Source organism: Ischnura elegans, chromosome X (genome assembly GCF_921293095.1).
Source record: "Ischnura elegans chromosome X, ioIscEleg1.1, whole genome shotgun sequence".
NCBI classification, from domain to species: domain Eukaryota; kingdom Metazoa; phylum Arthropoda; class Insecta; order Odonata; family Coenagrionidae; genus Ischnura; species Ischnura elegans.
This window is the reverse complement of record NC_060259.1, coordinates 19,986,082-20,006,814: the sequence shown is the minus strand read 5'-3', so window position 1 is coordinate 20,006,814 and position 20,733 is coordinate 19,986,082. Positions and strand designations below refer to the sequence as shown.

The window sequence follows — 20,733 nt, the reverse complement described above, 5'->3', positions numbered from 1 at the left end:
AACGAGGCTATTTACGTCGAACAAATCAAAAAAGCGGCCTAGTTGACTGCCATCGAGGAAATGACGAAACAAAAATTTGTCCATTCCACAACAACCGAATTTTAGGGTAAGGCTTCTGTTTTAAGTAAATTTTTATAAATTTATTCAAATAATAAGTCCTACTTGATTTATAATAAGATGCAAACAGACCATACTACTTAAGTTTAACAACATTATAAGTAATAGACAAATCTGGGTAATTTTTCGCACCACTAAAAGGAACTGAAATATAGTTTCATTTTGTTGATTAACTCCTATAATTTACGGCCAAAAATTACAACGGCCACTTTTAAGAGCAATAAATTTCAGTCATAGGCAATCCTTTGCACCAGGGTATACACCTGCGGTGGCGTAGCAAGTGGTTAAGAATAAAGTTGGCCGTGTTATTTCAGTTATCCAACTCCGGCAACGATGGCTAAATCATTAATGCGAGTGCTTTTGAGCTTCATTGCAAAGCTGGAATCACCATCATCGAGTCTTATAATTGAACAATGATCACACACCGTGAATTTTCTACTTAAACTTTTAACAATTCTGTTTTGAACTGCTATTTTTATCCGAAGAGTACCAAATGAAAAACGCGTTGCAGCACATCCCACGGAAACAGGAAACACGAACAACAAAAACTCGCTGGCCATAGTAAACGCTAGGCTGTGAATATTAAGTTCATTATATAAGCATTTTCGATAAATCCAACATGATAAAGTGCCAATTAATGTATGCATTCAGTGAACAGGAGTATGACAAATTTCTTACGAAGTGAGTGATTGATGTTCTTGTTGAATATTTCCAATACATATTTTCCTTATCCGAAAAGAGGCATTCGCAAATCAAATTATGTTTAGAGAAAACATTTCACAGCCGATTCTAGGTGAATCAAAAGAACGTAGGCCCCCTCTTTTTCTTCCTTTAAAGCATAACGGCACTTTAAGCGCTAACTCTCACGGTTTTTCATGGAAGGCGGCAAAACCTTCAAATCTGCACTCCTATATCATGGAAAAGGAGCAGTTCTCGGCCATTGAAATGGCATCAAAATGGGAAATAAAAATCCGAATTTGATGCAAAATATTTAATTTTTATGGGAAAAAATACTTCTCGCTCAAAGGATTACCATTGAAACGTCAAATAATCTTTTCAAATCCCACGGTATTCATTAAAAGAAAAAATACGACCACTAATTCGACTAGTAGCAATGAGAAAATAATAGTGTGGTAATAAATATGGTGACACCTCGGCAATTACTTATCCCTCCGTCTTCGCCAATTTAATCGGCTTTTCGCCAGATTAAATCGATTTCGAATGCCACGGGTGAATAGGCAGGGGAACATGGAAGCAAGGTTTTCCTGATATTGCGCCAGATGGTGCTTTAGTCAAACGCCACACAGGCGTTCTGAATTGGAATGTATCAAGTCTTTTCTTTACCGAAATAGATGAGCTTATCAGCGTCCCTTGAAGCAAACGAGAGCGTGAGAATGTCTACTCCTTGTCATGAATACTTGGCTGTTTTTATCGAGTGGGTGCGTCACGCATATATACTGCGGCTTTCTGGCAAATGGACCCCATGATTAAAGATACAGTTTCAGGCGTAAGGTCATTATGTTAAAGACCCCAAGATTCACGAAAGAAAGCCGGAGGTGACAAAAAAGACAATACTTGAAGTTCACATTACCCAAAATAATTATGATTTCGTCACAATTAAATAACATCAGGTCTTTTTTGTCATGACTTTTTGCCATAACTTCTAATGTTTTTCATCCACATCAACTCTTTTCACTCAATCTGAAGAATGTTTTCTTCATAAATGTAGTAGCATACATTATTTCTTCAGAAGTAAAAATTCTCAAAGAAGTCTTTATAAAGTTCTTCGACCCAGAAGCTTCATATAACTTATTGATATGAGACACATTTTCTATTATTATTTATGGTAATTTTGGGAATTGAACGGCGAGTAGTATCAATTCAACATTGAAAGGAATTCGATAACCAGGACGCCTGAAATATGTTTAAGAAATTTTATGCCCAGGTAAAATTCATATTTCTCTTGAAACATCGGGTAAATTAATTATTGATGACACCTTTGTCTAATGAACATTAAATAAGGATAAAGTGAACAAGATCGCCAGAAGAAATCGTTGTAGTTCTGTCGAGCAGGTTACGAGACTTGCAAAAAACTTTGCGGATCACAATCCAGGGAGCTATTGAGCCCATCCATTTTCCGAGGGTACGAGCAACTGATTCATTCCTTGAAAACGTTGTGGCCTCGAGGTAATTAACGTGGCAGTGAAATTTTATCGCGAGACAAAAAATATGAGGCGAGAGAGAGCGTTATGACCGGAACAAGCGCAGGGATGCGCAAGTACGCCAAGATTTAAAGCAGGCATTTATTGAAAAACAAAGGGTTGACATATAAGGTCCATGAAAACAAGGAAAAGGGACATAAAAGAAGTAGAGAGGAATATGGCCAGAATGGATTTGATGAGAGCTCGCCAAAGGGCCTGGCGGGTCGGCCCCAAATCTCTTCTCTACCCAAGCGGCCACGAGGCAAAAAAGGCTGCGGGAACTAACCAACAGGGCACTGTAGGGTTTGCTCTATTTTATTATAAGTTGGAAAGAATTTCCTGTTATTTACCAGTATCACCAGCAGAAAACAATATCTATTATAATCCATAGCATATCTTTTAAGTTAATTTCATAGCAATGCTTTCATATTTAATGTGTACACATGTAGTGTTCGCGAGGATAGATCAAAATGATCATTAGCTTTGTTATCATTGCACACAGAAAGAGGTAATTCAAAATTCTCTTTGTTGATATAAATTGAATTGTAATTTTATGAAATTCAGATTTAAAAAATTTAATGCCTACGGAAAATTAACAATTTTAACAGCTTCTTGATTTATCTTATAGGCAATATGTAAATCGATTAGTGCAAGTAACATCAATTAATATGACAGAATAATATGTGAAAACATAGATGAAATAACGCACATTGATGTCCGACAGGATTTTAGTGGATGGTGTGGCTGGCATTTCTACTTCTATCCTAACCTACCTTAACACTGGGATTATAAAATAATGTGTGATAGACCCAATATCCCGGTGGAACAGGCCTATCTACCTCATTTTGATATATGTGTATTTGGTTAGTATTATGATGCTGTCGTCTTTAATTTACAGGATTTCAATTACAAAAAAGCAAGCCATAGATGAAGGAGTAGGCATAAGGTAAGTGCTAGTAATTGAATGTTAGCTTAATCAGCTTAGTGATAAATTCACATGCGGAACTACGATTTAAAAAATCACCTTGACTAGGCATTGACAGACGGACCAATAATCTACAGTTGATACACAAACCACTATTTTATCCAGGTATCTTGATTTTTAATGCCAATTCACCATAGGTTGACAGTTAATTGTTAACGATTTTAGATGTAGTAACGCGTTAATGGATATACAAGGTCATACATTTTTTAGATGCCGCCGAATTCTAATAACTTGTAGGACGATTCTATAATGCAAAGCTTTTCAATAATTCTAATACAGCATAGACCCATAAGATTTGAAATCTTCTAATGCAACCATTACGAATATATAAGTGACACATGCTATAGACACAATACCTGTAAGTATGTTAAATGTTCCACAAAACATGTAAATTTCAACAATCTGACAATGTAATTAATTGAACCACGCGAAAGAAATGGGACCTGAAATTCATGATATAATACACAATTTCCTCAAATCCGAAGCTACAAATGTATTCGCAAGACTACGCGTCGCCTCTCTGGCAAAGAAGGACCATTCAAGTAACACGGAATTGCAGGGAAGATTTAGTGGACCAGGATAACTGCTCACGACGCTTTTTAGACCTCAGATTTAGATGTTCCAGCGTTGAATTCCGCTCCTCTCATTACTCTTCGGCTAAAGTTTTAGATTTATTCCAAATGCATTACTGAATGAAACCCTCCTCCCCACGTACATGGTGCGGAACCCCCAATTCTAAAATCACTCTAATTGGCCTCGTTTAGCTAATGGAACCTCCCCCACCCGCCACGGAAGAGTCCCGGGCTCCGTCCCCACTGCAGACATCCCCTGCCGTAATAAACACGTTGGACACGAGGGATCATCCATCAAAACTCATTAACGCCGTTTCACTGCTCATTTCAAATGCGGCACGACGCAAAAATTGGACGGCATTTCTCGTCTAAATGATTGTGGCAAAAAGCGCGCACCATGCTCAGAGCCACAGCTCAGGAAATCAAATGGACGAGACCAAGGCTGGCCCAAATAAAACATCAATCCCAAATGCATAAGTCAATATTTTATTCCATAGTCTCAACCGCAAATCGTGTCGATTGAAGAGATTCAGCTGACGGAATCGACCATTTCGGCGAAATGATGAGCGTACAGCACCTGATTCCACGACGTCATTCTCCCGATAACAGCTTTTTTTCTTTTATGATGCCAATAACGAATCCGTGATTAAAGTTTATGGTTATTAAATTCCTGAAATAAATCACAGATTTCCCGTTCAATCAGAATATCAACCCGATTGATAGCTTGGATAGGTGGCGCTAAAGCTCACCCCAGACTACTCCGTAAGCGTAGAAATAGCATACATTCACGTTGGTAAGGCCTGTTCCTTCCTCCGGGCCACCTGGGACTGAGAGGATTCCTGTTTGACGCTACTTCGCCGATTACAGTTTTTTTCCTTTTTCTTAGCACAAGCGGACTCGTGATGAGAGTGTGGTCATTGAAATCCTTCGAAAAATCATGCCTATTACAAAATCACTACATCAGCGAATCATCCTGAAGTTTAGTTTGGATAGGCGATGGTAGAGGTCGCCTCAAACTCGGCCGCAGGCGAGTAAATAACATATTGCGCTTCGGAAGGCCAGTGCCTTACGCTGTTCCACCTCGCTCTTTGAGGATTCCCTTTTGAGGTGTCGGGGTATGAACCTCGGACCCTTCGTTCAGGAGCCAAGCGCTCAACCTGCCACGCCACAAAGCTCTCCTAGGTTCTTCAAGCGAACGTCAATTATAGAACGTAAAATATAACATTAATGACATATGTGTAATATTTTAGGTTAGCCACGTGTATGGCGGAGAAATTCACAAGAATTTCCTTGCGAAAAAATTGCCCAAGACCGGAAAGCCTAAGGTCCGTGGTTCGATTCCCAATCCTATTCAATTGTTGTTGATTCATTACTTATATAAAAAATCCCTTTCCTGTTCTGCTTAAGCAAAGAAGCTAGTTTATGCAAGAGGAAAGTATCCAAATGGAGACTAAGTTTCCACAAAATGAAAAATGGTCCAAGCCAGTCGAATATTTCATAACGCTCCCGTTTCATTTAAAAACGTGGCACCAACTCGAACACTGGCCGCGCGCTCCTGTCCCCATTCCCGCCAGCTGATTGGAAGACGGGGCTCCTCATTGACGGGCTGAGATGGCGCTGGAGCAGACCCCCTCCCCCACTATCCGACACTCCCCCAAGGAATGCTTCATAAACTTGGGTGAAACAAATGCCATAATGTTCACAATAAGTGCGGACACTTTCAATATTTCATTCGAGTTTCGGTCGGAGGCGGAGGGGGCGGTGGGGAGGGAAACCCGTAATGGCCCTTCCCCCGGCCTCGTTACTCACCCAGCCCCACCCCCTCCCACCCCCCTCTCGCTTTCCCTCCTCCGAGAAGATAAATAACCTCTCAGTAATTGCGTGCAGAGCGATACCATATTTCATACACGCCATAAGCCATAACTTAGAAGGCAATTACCGTGAGTACGTCGTTTATCACCAGGCGAGGGGATCGGTGGCAGGGGGTGGGGGCCCCGGCGGCGCGAGGGGGGGTGAGGGCCCCCCGCGGGGAGCGAGGAAGGGGGTACGAGACGGGGCGGAAGAGGTGGGGGAGACGGGGAGGGGGGGATGAGACGGCAGAATGGAGGGGGGTAGGGGGGGAGCGGCCGACGGAGAAGAATTATTGTGCCGAAAATCTGGAGGTTAGGTTGGCGTGAAGGCGGTTCGTGCCTCCCTCGGTCACCGCCTGTCGGGCCGCTATCCGGTGTGACATGGGTCGATACAAGTGGCCGGGCGAGCGATAAATAAAGCCAGCGAGGGAGATAAGAGATCCATTGCAGTAACGTCTCTACTCGAGCCGAGGAGAACATTCTTCATGAGACTGTTGTGAGGGGGGGTGGAACTAGGGGGGGGGCGGAGTAGGGGGTCAGAAGGCGGCACGGCTGGATTGAATGCTGCGGTTACGAAATGACGTGGGCAATTAAAAGCAGGAACCACTCCACAAAGGAATAATTTGTATTGCGGAGTAAAGAAAAGAAAGGGGGGCTGTCAGCCAGTCCATCCTCCCGTCACTTATCTCCCACAGCTCGAGGAATGGCCAACCCACGGCCAAGATTTAAGATCTAAAGGATTTGGACTCGAGTTAGATAAAACTGATTCCCCTCGTAAAGTCATACCTATGTTTACTGGCCATTAGAGATGTAGAGGCCGCGAAAGTATATTGCAACGGGTTATAGCATAGCAGTGTTCCAGAAATAGTAATAAATTGCTTATTTTTAGTGCCACAATAAACTATTCTTTATAATGAGCATACGATATTTTATCGATTATGACTTTTTATCGCATTTGCTCACAAAGAACTACTAAATCACAACAGTGTTCCACAATTGTTATCTTTGTTGGCGTTAGAGTAGGCGTTCTAATAGCGTGTGTTCTTTATAATCCTCCACATAGCTTACATAGATAAAATACTTAAGAATAACAATTAACTATGATAACTTTAAATTGGTTAAATATTTAAACTTCACCGCAGCTGTAAGCAAAATGATCGTTCTATCAATATTCTCCCCTGGTGACATTAACTTGAATTGAGCTCCAGCTTTACAAGCTATTTCTACGAGTCAAATTGAAGCAGCGGGGGACTCCTATTAAGACCTACCAAGCGAATATATATCATATACCATCAAAGAGAATTGGTATCTCGTGATTGGTATTCCAAGGCGACCTCAGAGGGTGATAATATACCGCTTATATTCAGAGAACAAATGTTTTCAATAAATTTTGATGACTTTCTCCAGCATGTACAAGCGATTTTACAATAAGCAACTCATTTTTAATGTCTAAAGTGAAAAATTGACCGTCGTGCTCGAGGTTCAACTGCGTAATGACACAGATTGCAGCATATATCATGGGGGAAAGGTTGGCGTAAAGAAATACCGCTCTGAAAGACGGCACAGCCATTTTAAGTTAACAGGAAATTCTTAATCCGCATAATTTATACAGAGCCGAGCTCGTATGAAATATTGCCACACCGAAGTCTTTCGGGTTCTTTCGACGACTTAACTTTTTATCATTCTCAAGTGCCAGCACCAACCGCACTCACTTAGCTACCATCCCATTGCTCAAGCAGTCCGGAGGCAATAAATGTTCCGGCTGACACTTTAATCCTTAGGAATGACGCCTCCGGCGATAAATAATCGAAAGGCCTGAATAGTCGAAGACAACAAGCTGCTTCCCGGACCACCGCCGAAAGGCGTCAAGCCGCGTCGTCTAAATGGAACTGGGGCCTCACGCAAACAGACGCGCCTGCCCATAAATAAATGCCCACTCGGTACCCATGCAGAAACATGTTTTATTCCCAATAAAATAAATATCCACATTAATACGCGTAGAATGTTTTGATCAAATTCTAGCCCTAGCATTGAAATAAATCTTCGATATTGTAGGTATATCGATGCGACAACAGGAAATGGCGTAAATGTTTGTATCGATATTGATATTTAAATTGCATTTCTCACATTCTCACTATATCATCCAGCGTGTACGCATAAATTGTATTTGAACGGTATTTGAGTACATGAAGAAGAGGACTTTTGCGGGATTCAAAAGTTTGTTTGCCAGAGGCCCGGATGAAAATCAGCGAAGGGAGACTGGAATTAATGACGCACTTGAGAGCTTCGGGCGTGACGGTACTTTTTGTGTTCCGTAACTCAAAGCACTCCACTCAATGTTATCATCCTTAATGAAATGTGTTATTCAGGACATTTAAAAGCGCCCACAGAGGATGGAAGTTTACTTTTGTAATTAATAAAGTCGATCAAAGCATAATACATATCCTTTCCAGGCCATGAAAAAATAGCGCGTTTGGAGACATTGCACGCATTCACGGAATATTGCTTGCAACAATACCGCTTTTAAACATTCCGTTTGGCCACACATTGGATCCAAAATAGTTTTAGATGAGTGTTTAATTTATTTGTTTATTTATTTATTTATTTATTTAAGGAGTTGCTCACATACAGCATTTCAGCCAATTTATAGTGACGCAGTAACAAACATCAAATTTTAACATAAAAAATTTGAACAGAGAGCAGTGGCATAAGATACTAAAGAACAAAATAGAAGGCACGAGGAAAGGGAGGTGGAGAGGGAGGTTTATTCATTAGCCGAGGAATGGGACATGGCAAGTTTGATAAATGAGTTTAAGGGCAGAATATTTAATGGCAGTAGGTGTCGGATATCTTTGTGATCGTGATTACCCACGAGAGAATTTAACAAAATTCTTCTAAAACTCTGGCATAGTTTCTTCATTAAACACATCTCAATTTCAATTCATTTTAAATAGATTTAGTGTCGCTGGAATTTCTCGTCCCTTTTAGAGTTATATCGATTCCCAAAAAATATTCCTACTATAAACGAAAACAGAACGCAATTCATCAATTCAAAAATGTCTCATTCGATAAATTTTTGCCAAATAACAGTTACAGAAGTATTCAATCACAGTACTTAAAATACTTTTAAGGGAAATGCGGACCTCAGGTATCCCAATCGCTTTCAACCAATTAAGATGATCAAAGGCTATGACGTCAAATTCATTAAAGTAAAAAATGGTCGAACAGTAAATGTGTTCAAACATTAACTTACGAAAGAAGGGAATACCTTATTTTGTACTTACACTTGTAGAACAAAAGAACATCTTATCCCTTTAATCTCTTTTTTATGCAAATAACAGAAAATTTCGAGAGTACCGTTGTGTGCTGGTAAATATCGGCTCCTTGCATTGAAAGAGCGAGTTTTCGACGACTTTTAGCAACTAAAATGGAATCAATTGGGCATGAATAGCTAGCTTAAATACCATAAAGGACCATCTATTCGCTGATGACGGTGCTCGAGTCGAGAGAAGGAAATAGATATCATGGATACCGAAGAGTATATATTAGAAATATCGCTCAGGGTGGCTGAGTATAAACAAAACCTGAGACCAATAAATGAATCTTAACTCAATTACAACTACGCCAAAAAGAATAAATTGGCATTAGACACTCTTATAAACATTTTTAAATTTAAACTATGGATATTTATCCTTTTTTCGGGAGTATTAAATTTAATGGAAATGAAATTTCCAATCAAAATATACAACACGAAAATGAAAGCTATCGTCATAGTCTGCCAATAACACCTATTAATTACGTGATCTGGTAATTTTCCAATTCAATCTTGGTCGTATGCGTAGGAGCCGATTATCCTGTATTTACACTGAGGTGAATACCCGAATTGAAAGCAGAGAAGTGTTCCTCCATTCCATACACCGAGAAGGCTCCCAGTCTTACCGCACCGCAGAGGACTTTGAGAAGAGGAGAGAAAAATTCCCACTAGACTGGGGACAATCGAAGCAATGTGCATAAACAAAGACGAAATATATTTCAACTTTCCGATGATATATGTTCCAACGGGTGAGTAATTCCATCGCGCAATATCGTATTGCAGCCTTTTGGGCGTCTCTGCTGGGAAATGGCTGCCTCAGGTATCCAATCGATCGAAAATAATAAATGCTCCCCGCCCGTGATGAATGCGTGCCTTCGCTGGAGACGTTTCATTTACAACGGCAGGCGCGTGAGCAAAAATATTGCCGCAGCATAAATCTACGGGCTTTGATCTACAAGGAGCTGTTTTTTAAAAAAGCAATAAATTCAAAAGGGGCCTTTTTCAGCCATCGATCCAAACTGCTGTTACGTGAAAAATATGGGGCACCGTTTTCCGTTTAATTAGAAATGAAAAGGAAGGCGGATGCTTTTTACTCGATCACGACTCACAATAAATCACAAGGCGGGCAAATAATCTGCGATATTTCAAGGAGCGATTAGCCTCTGGGCAGACATGACAAACCTTTCGAGGCGCCAAATTTGTTGTGACATCATTTCATTGAAATGAAAATATGTGGATAAAAATTACTGTAATGCATCAGAGCTACGAAAATGGCGGCCTTATAAACAGTCGTAATGAATTATTTATTTATACATCCTTATCATGGACGAAGAAGATTTAAAAAAGATATAATGTCACATTCAAGTCCTTGTCTCTCACGAAAAAGGGATGAGGTAATGGTGGCGGCGATGTATCGGCTGGCAGCATTGAGGTTAAAACATTCATGATTCACTTTTACTTACATCAAATACGGTTAGATTACCTCAATATTTTTCTTGATTTTGAGGTGTAATGTAAATCTTTTTCCCATTGCAAAACAAACTCGATGATAAATGTCTAAATAAACTTTTTATGTAGGCTATAAATGTGAGTAAAACATTAAATATCATATTACCCTGCACAAAACCTTCCCGTTGGTCTCAATCGATGTCCATATGGGAAGTCTTCCTCATTCCAATTGCCACTACAGCTGAATTAGTTAACTCTTAAATACTCCCGGTATGGCCACCTACGACAAATAGGTCAAAGGTCAGCGTAGCAAAATCAGTGTGCCATGTCAAAAAACACTCTTCGAATCGACCAAGAAATCTTAAAAATGAGTTCTTCTCCGAGAGCATGGAGAAAATAGCTTTCCGAGCCTAATCGACCAGGACTTGGCCCTTAAACTTAGACCGCAGCAAGGGCGGCAGAGCCCTGTAAGACATTAATGCCTCGCGGAGATATATCAGTATCCAGGAGTGCCAAGCAGAGGGCCAAGATAGAGAAGCAGAAAAAACAGATGAATGTTGGAGCGTGCAATGCAGGGCCCTCAGCGTAAACATATCGAAGAACGCCCAAGGTAGCTCCGCACTGACCAAAGGCTGAGGCAACCGCAAATTCAGTATTATTACGGAAAATTGTAAAAGTTAGCTAATGGAACGCTTATGAATAAACTTCATTTAAATATAAACACTCTTTCATCTTTTCGTGTATTGACTCGGAAGGAAATAAATTTTCAAATAGAAATTGTCAGCATGAAAACAAACACCTCGCCAGCCACTCAGACCCATCTCGTGATATGCGATTTGGCAATGTTAATCTTGGTTGCATGCGCAAAGGCTGGAAATAGATCCTGTCCATTTTGACTCCAGAGGTTGGGAAAATGTGGTCAGCATGGAGGATATGAAGTGCTGAGCGGGAGATAGAGAAAGGCGTAGTAGATAAGTTTGACCCGTGCGCGTTTATATGGAAGAAAGCAGGATACTATTGGAGTAAAGGCCGAAGGGTGATATATAGCGGTGCGGAAGCAATCCAACAAACATGCGATTAGCAGCCACGGCTGAATATCGCAACATACACGCACCAGCGCAGCCCAGCCGTCCTGTCCTGTCCAACGTCGTATAGACTTAGGTGCTGAATGGAAAACTGTGTATTTGAGCAACATTCATGAATTAGATTAGTGATGAGATGGCGGTAAAAGATATAGAAAAACATCCCCCTGCAGTAAAAAAGATGACAAAAAAATTTTTAATTGAAAGTAAAATAACAACTTTAGAATAGGGTTGTTTCTTTCATCAAAGAAACCGAAAGGCATTGATTACGATTTTTTACCCACCATTAGTGTATTCATAATATACAAATTATTTGGTATTAGAAATCCCAGTTTAGACGAACGTTAATGGTCAATTGTAACCTATTTGAAAAAGGCCAGATTGGCGCCCATGCGATTCCACTCCACTAGACGTCACAGGGACATAGTTTCTATACGAGTAGATAGGAGTGTTATATCGACTGAGATTACCAATGCATGCATGAGGCACAGAGCTCAGGGAAGCATCTCTTAATGATCACACATTAAAAATATCTCAGTTCGGAAAGTTTCCTTCGTTTGATAGGGTAATAATAATCCTTATTTAAGCCAAGCGCTACCTGCTAACAGGGTACTCTGCTACCTGCTAGAAGTCTGCATCGTAGCGGCGCTCATAGCCTTGCACCAAGGTGGCCTCACACGGCGGCAGCTGGAACCAGAATGACGTCACCCGGGCTTTTCCCAGCATTCGTACTTAGCCGTCGCGTTTTCGCTCGTTTGAAAATTTTCACTTTTCATTTAATCGTTAAAAATAGGTATCGTCATTTAAAAATCTATAAGCGTGAAAAACGTACTCCAGAAGTAATAATCTTTCGATTTAGGAAATAAAAAATATAGGAAACCACCCTATTGACAAAGGTGGGAATGATTGCTAATATATGATACGAACGATATGTACTTAAATCATTATTATAATTACAGGGAAGGGTTGTTTAAAGTGCCATGGGTGGGGGTGTTTTGCAGAATAAAAGTACGGCTTGTACAGAAAAGGTGTGCTTCTGTGCTACTAGCATACATAAACGCCATTATTATTAAAACAAACACACCCTGATATCCATCATCAGTGGTTTTTAAACCTATCGGCCAATGTAAATGTTAGAGGGCGTTTGAGCAGCGATAAATATCCTCAGTTTTGTTCTTCAATCTCACATTCCGAAGAATTATCAGTTTTTAAGTACGTCCCAACGAAGAATTCCGTGCGCTTAAACCAAAGAAAAGTTAAATCAAAGAAAAATTATTATTCCTGTTTTATTTTTCATAATATCACGTGAATTTCTTAAGATTTCCGTGACCATTAAATATTGAAGAAAAAAGCTGTCGGGTTTTCCACTACACACGCCTGATTTCACTGGGGGCAATACGAACTGCACAGCACCAGGCGTCCTGCTTGACTTGAAGAAATATCCCATTTCAATACCCAATGAATGGTCGAACTATCATGCAGGATTAATATAGAATTTTTACACATACCAAAATTCAGTAATTGGCATAAATTTTCTTCACAGACTAAAGTTTAAATATGTCTCACTGTGTCCCAATGTCCCCAAAGGGTACAGTGAAACATAGTAAGGGGTACTCTGAGACAAGATATATAAATCTTCAAATTATTACATTGAATTATTTCTTTAAAGGTGAATTTATTTTTTACATAAATTTGAAAAGTACAAAACATTAAATACAATATTAGTATCTTTAGCATATTTCTAACGGATATTAATCGTGCTGAAGTCAATGTGAAATTTTATATGACCAAGTTGTCTTTTAGTTAAACCACTCTTGAAAGGTGGAGGCAATATCATTTTTACTGAACTCCCTGACACTGATGCTGCATCTTCTAAAAGAGGATAAACAAAAGCATTTGCAATTTCGTTGCTTCTACGTAGGAAACAAACTTTATAGTCACCATCTTCAACCTTGTTTTTCAAAATTTTCCCTACATCTAAACTCAATAAGAACATTGTCACCTTCCACTGGTTCCTGATCTAACTATTCAAAACATGGGTCAACCTGTGGGAGGCAATCAATATCAGTAGCTGAATCTGAAACTTCCTTGTGATCGATATTGTTTTCTTCAAAACATGAATTTATAAGATGCCTATTTTTGAATCTTTTCCTTGATCCCATTAAGAATTCAGGTTGAGATTTCAGGTTGATGTCGATGATGAGCTTTTACCTCACATCTTTCTCCCTTTTTCTTTCTTCTCAGATCCTTTCTTCCTCTGCAAATGCAGTTTTAATGGGTTTGTCCGCAGAAATACAGGGTTTACCTAGCCGTCTCTTTCTACTATCAGTTTTCCTAGGTTGTGCTTTGGGAAAACCTCTAAATTCTCTTGGGCTGATGGATTTTGAGTTATCACCATCTGTAGCACCACTAATATCTTTATCATTTGCTGCGATAATACTTCCCAAATCAGTCAAAGTTGGCATATGATTACTAACTGGGGACATTACTCCATTTGAGGATCTATCTTGCTGATTCAACAGTCGATCTGTTAATGATGAGGACATAAAGTCATCATCAGTGAAAAGACTTCTATCAAAATGGTATATACCAGTACTTGAGAAACCTTTCTTGATATTGTTAATGGTAATAGATTTTTCAAACGCTTTTCCTACGCACTCTGCAGTGCCATAAATTGTTAATGTTTTACCTGGATGAGGCATCATAAAAGAATCTATGCCAGAATAATAAAAGTGTTTGAAAGATTTAAATGCAGCCACATCAAGGGGTTGTAATCTATAACTACAATGAGGAAAAATAGTTACAATTACAACATAAAGGCAATGAACACACTTACTTATTTACAACAGAAATAGACAAATGACTCTCATGATTGTCCATAATTAAAAGAGACGGGTTTTCTTTTGAGCTATTGGTATGCTTGATGAATGAGCCATCACTTCAGGAAAAATATCGGAACTCATCCAACCTGATGTACTTTTCAACGCAATGGTACCTGGAGGAGAGCCCGTCAACAACGATGGTTGAAGCCTAGCCCTAGGAAATGCCATGACTGGTGGGATAAAGGTACCAGATGCTGACACGATGCAACAAGTAGTTACCAGGATACCTATTTCTGCACTAGTGACTTGGCTCACTTGTCTATAACCCTTTTGTGCAATAACTTTCCTTGGTTTCTGCACAGTTGTAGTGCTGGCCTCTTCTAACATGTAAATCCTGGTGCCATCAGCAAAAGTTGGGACACGCAAAAGGCATTCCTCAATGTTCTTATGAAACTCAGCAGTAATTGTGCGGTTGAATGCTGTTGCTCTAGACAGGGTGCAAGCTTCAGACCACCCGACTGTGATAGACCAGAAATACATAGATACAGATTAAGTAAAAAAATTTCTTATGTGAGTAAATAATTTTCGCTGTGATTAAAATTAAGATGAAAACAAAAGCAAGATCAGTATAGGTACAGTATAATTTACCTGCCATTTTCCTTTCCTTCCAAACTGATGGCACTGTAATGCCATTAATTTCTGAGATTTCCACAGCCAAGCGACGGATAAGCATTAGTGTTAGGCCAAATTTCATTTTTGAGCAGTCTATTAAATATGATACCAAATCCTTCTCACACCATAGTTGGGGCTCATTTTTACGTCATCAATTCATATATTTCTCTTCTTTTTAACATATCTGTAAAGTTTAATAAAAAAACTATTGCTATTAAAATTCACTTATTTACTCGATGCAGTCAACTAGTGATAATTACAATTATGCTTAAGCCGATAAACAAACTTGTAGTGTTTGGAATTTCACTCCTTTAATTTTTGAAGCAGAACGAATTGAATATTCTTCATTTATTACTAAATTTACTGCACCAGACATTTCTTCTTCGGTGAACAACCCAAATGTTGTTTTTCTATTTCTATTACGTACCAACATTAAAAACGTAAAAGCACATAGATGTTACTATGATTACATGATGTGATGAAGCAATTCACTTGGGTCACACTGAGAAAGTGTCCGACTGTACCCCTCAGTTTTTGTCTCACTGAGCCCCGAATGCCCGAAAATTTCATTGACAGTAATATCCAAACACCTAAGAATGCTGATCGAAAAATATGTACATGAAAAATTTACGAATGTTTCCACTTGGTCACAACAAAAGTACTTATGGAATATTCCTATGGCAGAAAACAAAATACTTTAAAGTATTTGACCCATTAATTATAACTTACTTAATCAAAATAAACTTCTGATTCCAACGAAATTTCCAATGGACGCAGGGATGCAAAATCCCGCGAAGATGTAGGTACTAAGGACATCTATCGGCAGTCGGAATTACATCTTCGGCGCGTATTTCAAAACGATATAACGAGTTTTGTCTCACTGTGGCCCCCTCTCCCCCACAAGGTACGTCATGATTAAATTTCTGTACTGGGCAGCTCTAGCTGTTACCGTAGGAAACAATTTTTATATTCACCAATCAAACGTTGCGCCAGGATTGAGTGTAATAAAGTGGAAATAAAACTATCATGATGGGGAAGAGGATTGAGGGAAGAATACTTTCCCGTTAACTTTCACTTTGGTAACCGAATAGATTGAATTTCATCCTAAAATACTTAAAGACAGTGAGTATTAACAATTGCGGTTTGCAAAGATCAAATAATAAAATTATTCAACGCATAGAGCAGCTCAACAGCATTGGTGTGTCACAAAATGTAATGAGATATCCTCTAAAAGAAAAAGGAGTATTCATTTTGGTTCCAAATGTTTGAAATAATTGTAAAATTTATTCGATTGCAATACAGAAAATCTTACAGTACCTATATTAGAGTTCGACACATCATCTTAATATTAAAAAAAAACTACGTGTAAAATCATTAGTGCTCGAAAATGTAGCATATGGTGAGATGATGCACATACATATTTCGAATTCAGACTCGCAAAACAGCTCGGCTTACGAAGATATAAAATTTATGAAATAAAAAAGCGACGTTCCTTTATTTATGGACTTGGAGAAAACGCATTACAGTGTGGATTGGAAATCAATGATTGTAATTCTATACGTATGGGAGTGCTCTACGACGAACGGCTAATTACACATGGTCAAATCGAAGAAAAGCAGATCTATTTAAAAGTGAACCCAGGTGTAAAGAGAGAAAAATAAGGAAAAGGGTCAAACAAGAGTTAGATGTTGTTCACTGTAATTTTCACGTTCGTGCCAATAAACCAAAGAGGATTCAAGTCAAAATACCACCCGACAAATTAGCATGCCGCAAAATGCAGAGTACTTAGCAGTCATAGGAGTAATAGAGAAGGTCTTGAAGAAAACTCTGAATAAATATGAAAAGAGCGATGACCAGGCAACGAATAAATTACTATGATTAAAAAACTAAGAATCTGGTATACTGAAAGAGAGAGGAAAACAAAAGCTGGAAAAGGTAGTTTCGCTGATTAGGAAGCCGAAGACTAGACAACGAAAGAAGAGAGATGGTCTGGCTAGGACAAGGAAAAAAGTACGATAAAAATGACAAAGGAAGGCCTCGAATGACATATATGTAGGACGATTACGTAGATGAATTATAAAGAATGTGTTACTGACGTAGGCTAATATAAAAAATAAGCTAATAGGAGAGTTGAATAGAGAGAAGCGTCAAACCAATGGTAGGATTACAAGCAAATATAATGACTGGTAATCACTTTTAATTCCCTGTGTCTTACGGGACGGAATTGGCTAAGATGTTATTTAAGCGGGACCAATACGTTTTCTTAGCGTATGTTGTCCTCTGGGAGCCAAACTAGACTGTTTGGATCGTCATCCATACTGGGCCAGATAATTTTAGCAATTCACAAAGTTTGTTTGATTTTTCCAGAAACACCATGAAAGCTGTGAAAAATATGAGACCCGGTTTTCAGCCGATAGTAGAAAAGGCCTGTGAAGAGTCTTATCTGGAGTCTAGCGCTTTGCGGCACGGAAACGTGGACACTTAGGGAGGAAGACGAGAGAAGACTGGATGCGTTCGAAAAGTGGGCGTGGAGAAGAATGGAAAAGGTGAAGTGGACGGAGAGGAGGAGTAATGATGAAGTGCAGGACATGGTGGGTGGGTGAGGAGGCAGCTTCTGGATGAGATGCAAAGGAGACAGAAGGTATGGGTGGAGCGAGTACTCAGCGGGGAGAGGATGCTGAAAACAGTGTTAGGTGGTAGAATGTTATGCCTCGTTCAGTTTACGATTGTTCCAGCAATCGTTGGAACTACCGTGCATTCACACAACGATGGTTAAAACCTGTGCTACCCTCCAGTGCTAAAATCATAATTTTGTGTTCAACGTGTATTTAACGAATAATTCTTCTTCCACCCATATTCTTCCTTGCCTGGACAAATCCATGGGAAAAAATAGAGCAATGGGAGCTTCACAAACGTTTCCTCTTTCTCTTGCCGCTTCCTTTTCCGGTGTCGCAGCGCCTAACCATCGCAAAGTGGCAACGTTAGGAACTACGTGAACTATTGTCCGGACATGCATTCAAACAGCTAGTACTGCCAACTATCGTTAGGACGATCGCTGGGACAATCGTTATCTGAACGGGGCATTAGGTAAACGAGGGAGAGGAAGGAAGAGAAAGGGATTTGTAGATAGAATGTAAGGGAGTAGGACTTATTGCGAATTGGAGACTTAGGCCACGTACATGAAGGAAGGGTGGATGCCAGAACTCTTTTTTAGTACTCCATGGTAACCTTCCCTAATCGGTAGAATGCTTTTATAAGTGATTCATTCGCGCCATTGAGACTGGCGGCCGGACAGAGCCGCCCATTTTTACTGACGGCACCCATGTCTGCTCCCGCTTGGTCTTTGAACAATAATTCCGAGCCGGGACCACATTTCTCTACCCAATATAAAGATAAGACAGCGGTAAGAACTTGGCGCGCGTGTTGCGAGGGTAAATATTCGCGTACCGTGAGGCAAGAAAGCAATAGACCTCTGGGACGCAGGGTCCTTTAATCAGTCACCTCCAATAGTGCAAGACATGTCAATTGACAGCCAATTTCGACCGGATTTGCTCCTCCCCTGGGACGCTGAGGTGAAGTGTGCTTTGCGCGCTTTTCAAAGCCTTGGAAACGTCCCTAAGCCCACATCAAAGGCACGGTCCCTGACACTCTTTCCAGAAATATTCTCGGAATTCAAGTTACTCCCACAAGTTCAGGGATGTTTATCTTTATACGCACAGAACACGTTCATTTCCCTTTTCTTTTAGTTCCTCCCTACTAGTTTTTAAATGTCTTTCTTCTTATTACAGGTTCATGGCATCAATCCTATGTGTCTGAACGCATAAAATTCAAATTTTCATTCGAAAAATGCGTTCTTTAAGAGCCAGATTATTGAACTGCTGAATGGATAATCATAACCCCAAATAAAGAAGTTTATGTTGCTATATTAAAATGAATATTTGTAAAAGCAGCATCCAAGTAAAGATCTCCAAAACGAGTAAATAAAAAATTATAACATACAAAAAGATTAATTGACGAAAGTAACGAATAAAAACACGTTCTAGCACTGGAACTAGCATGAACGCTTGCGGACTCGTCCTCGAAGCTTCAATTTCTAACCTTTTAAAAGATGACTGCTACTATTGCTCGACTGACCACTGAGATGGGCCTGCTGCTGAACATATTAGGAGTATCGAAAAGCAAAGCATCCCTGCTGCAAAGAAACTGCGAAACAATAAAATAACTAGTAGGATACATTTTTCATAAAAGATGGGGGAAAGCGGGAATGGTGCCCAAAGGCATAACGAACCTTGTCGAAAGAAATTACCCAACGTAAAATCTAAATTAAATAGCAGTAAGAAATACATATTTTGTTCAAATTGCAATATTTTCTCCATATTCTGTTCCATAAACATATACGTGGTGTAAATCCATTATAAGATATAAATATTCTTACGACTATGAAACCAAATTCTGCTGTAGTCTACACTAGCATATAGAATTTCAGTAATGATTAAAGACGTTATCCAGCTGGAATTTACGTATCTGTACTCGAAAAGGCACAGGTCGAATTCAACACTTCGGCAACTAATCGAGCGATACCACTTCCGCCAACGTTAGAGGATTGAGTACGTGTACTTTTTATGGCCTGAGAAAGATGGAAATTCGAAGAATATTCACATCTCCAGTAATTTTTTCGACGACTACGTCATTTTAGGATACAAGTTAAGCGATACATCATTTTAGGATGCAAGTTAAGCGATATGTTACAGGTTCAAGGTTTCAATAATGGTGCAGCTTAAGCTTGAAATATAGTTCAGTGATAGGAATATTATTCTCTTACAGCCTCAAAACAACCGATCCGTTAAGACACTTTCTTACCATCAAAAACTAGAAATTTATGAACATAAAATATAAAATAAATTATCAGTCATATAGCGACGAATGAAACACTTGTCTGTAACTATTAAATATGATCTTGCTACACTCGCAGACTGGTTCTTTCACGTGCTCCCTTCTGAGTATCGAATCAATAAAAATCAGTACGAGACTCGTTTACGGTCATTATTACCGCTAGCTCCGTGCTAAAGAGGCAAACTGAGGAAGGGATCCTTGGCTCAATTTTGGCTCAATTCCCACTGATATTATCATTTTCATAGGTAGATAAATGCAAAGTAATATCCTTCCTATCTACCGTATAAAATAGGAAACCATAGTCTTGTTTTTTTAACTTATTCAGAAGAAATATTCTCCTTTTCCAGTAGAAATCGCAGGCAGCAGACCGCGCGATATCAATTACTAGGAAGGTATCTCTTAATCCTCACTTTTGTATTCATCAAATGGCACATAATACTTTTGGCTACCTCCTTAGTCCCTCACCGACTGTCTACCTCCCTTAAAACATAGCGCCTGTGCTCACGATTTCAGACTCCAACTTTGCTGAAAATTCCTCACAGGCACCATAAAAAGGTGACCCGAAAAGGCTTTTCAGTGGCGGACGCATTGACTGCCTGGCAACGATTAGTCTCCATCTTGCGCAACGAATGACAAGTCACTAACTCTCCTCTGTATTGTCCTATTTATGCCGTTTTTCTTCATAACCATACCGAGAGACCAATAGAGTTATATTCCCACCCATATTATTTTTCATAGGAAGAAAAATGCAAGGTATATCCTTCCTATAATGTTTAT

General features: G+C 39.5%; 1 protein-coding gene across 1 annotated transcript; it reads right to left on the bottom strand.

Moving 5' to 3' along the window:
• Positions 1-14,246: 14,246 nt before the first annotated feature.
• LOC124171936 lies at positions 14,247-15,190 on the bottom strand. The gene is made up of 2 exons (XM_046551372.1): positions 15,040-15,190; positions 14,247-14,909 (listed from the first exon to the last, which is right to left on the bottom strand). The coding sequence occupies exons 1-2, from the start codon at positions 15,143-15,145 to the stop codon at positions 14,452-14,454; spliced, it is 564 nt and encodes a 187-aa protein (XP_046407328.1). The 5' UTR covers positions 15,146-15,190; the 3' UTR covers positions 14,247-14,451.
• Positions 15,191-20,733: the final 5,543 nt, after the last annotated feature.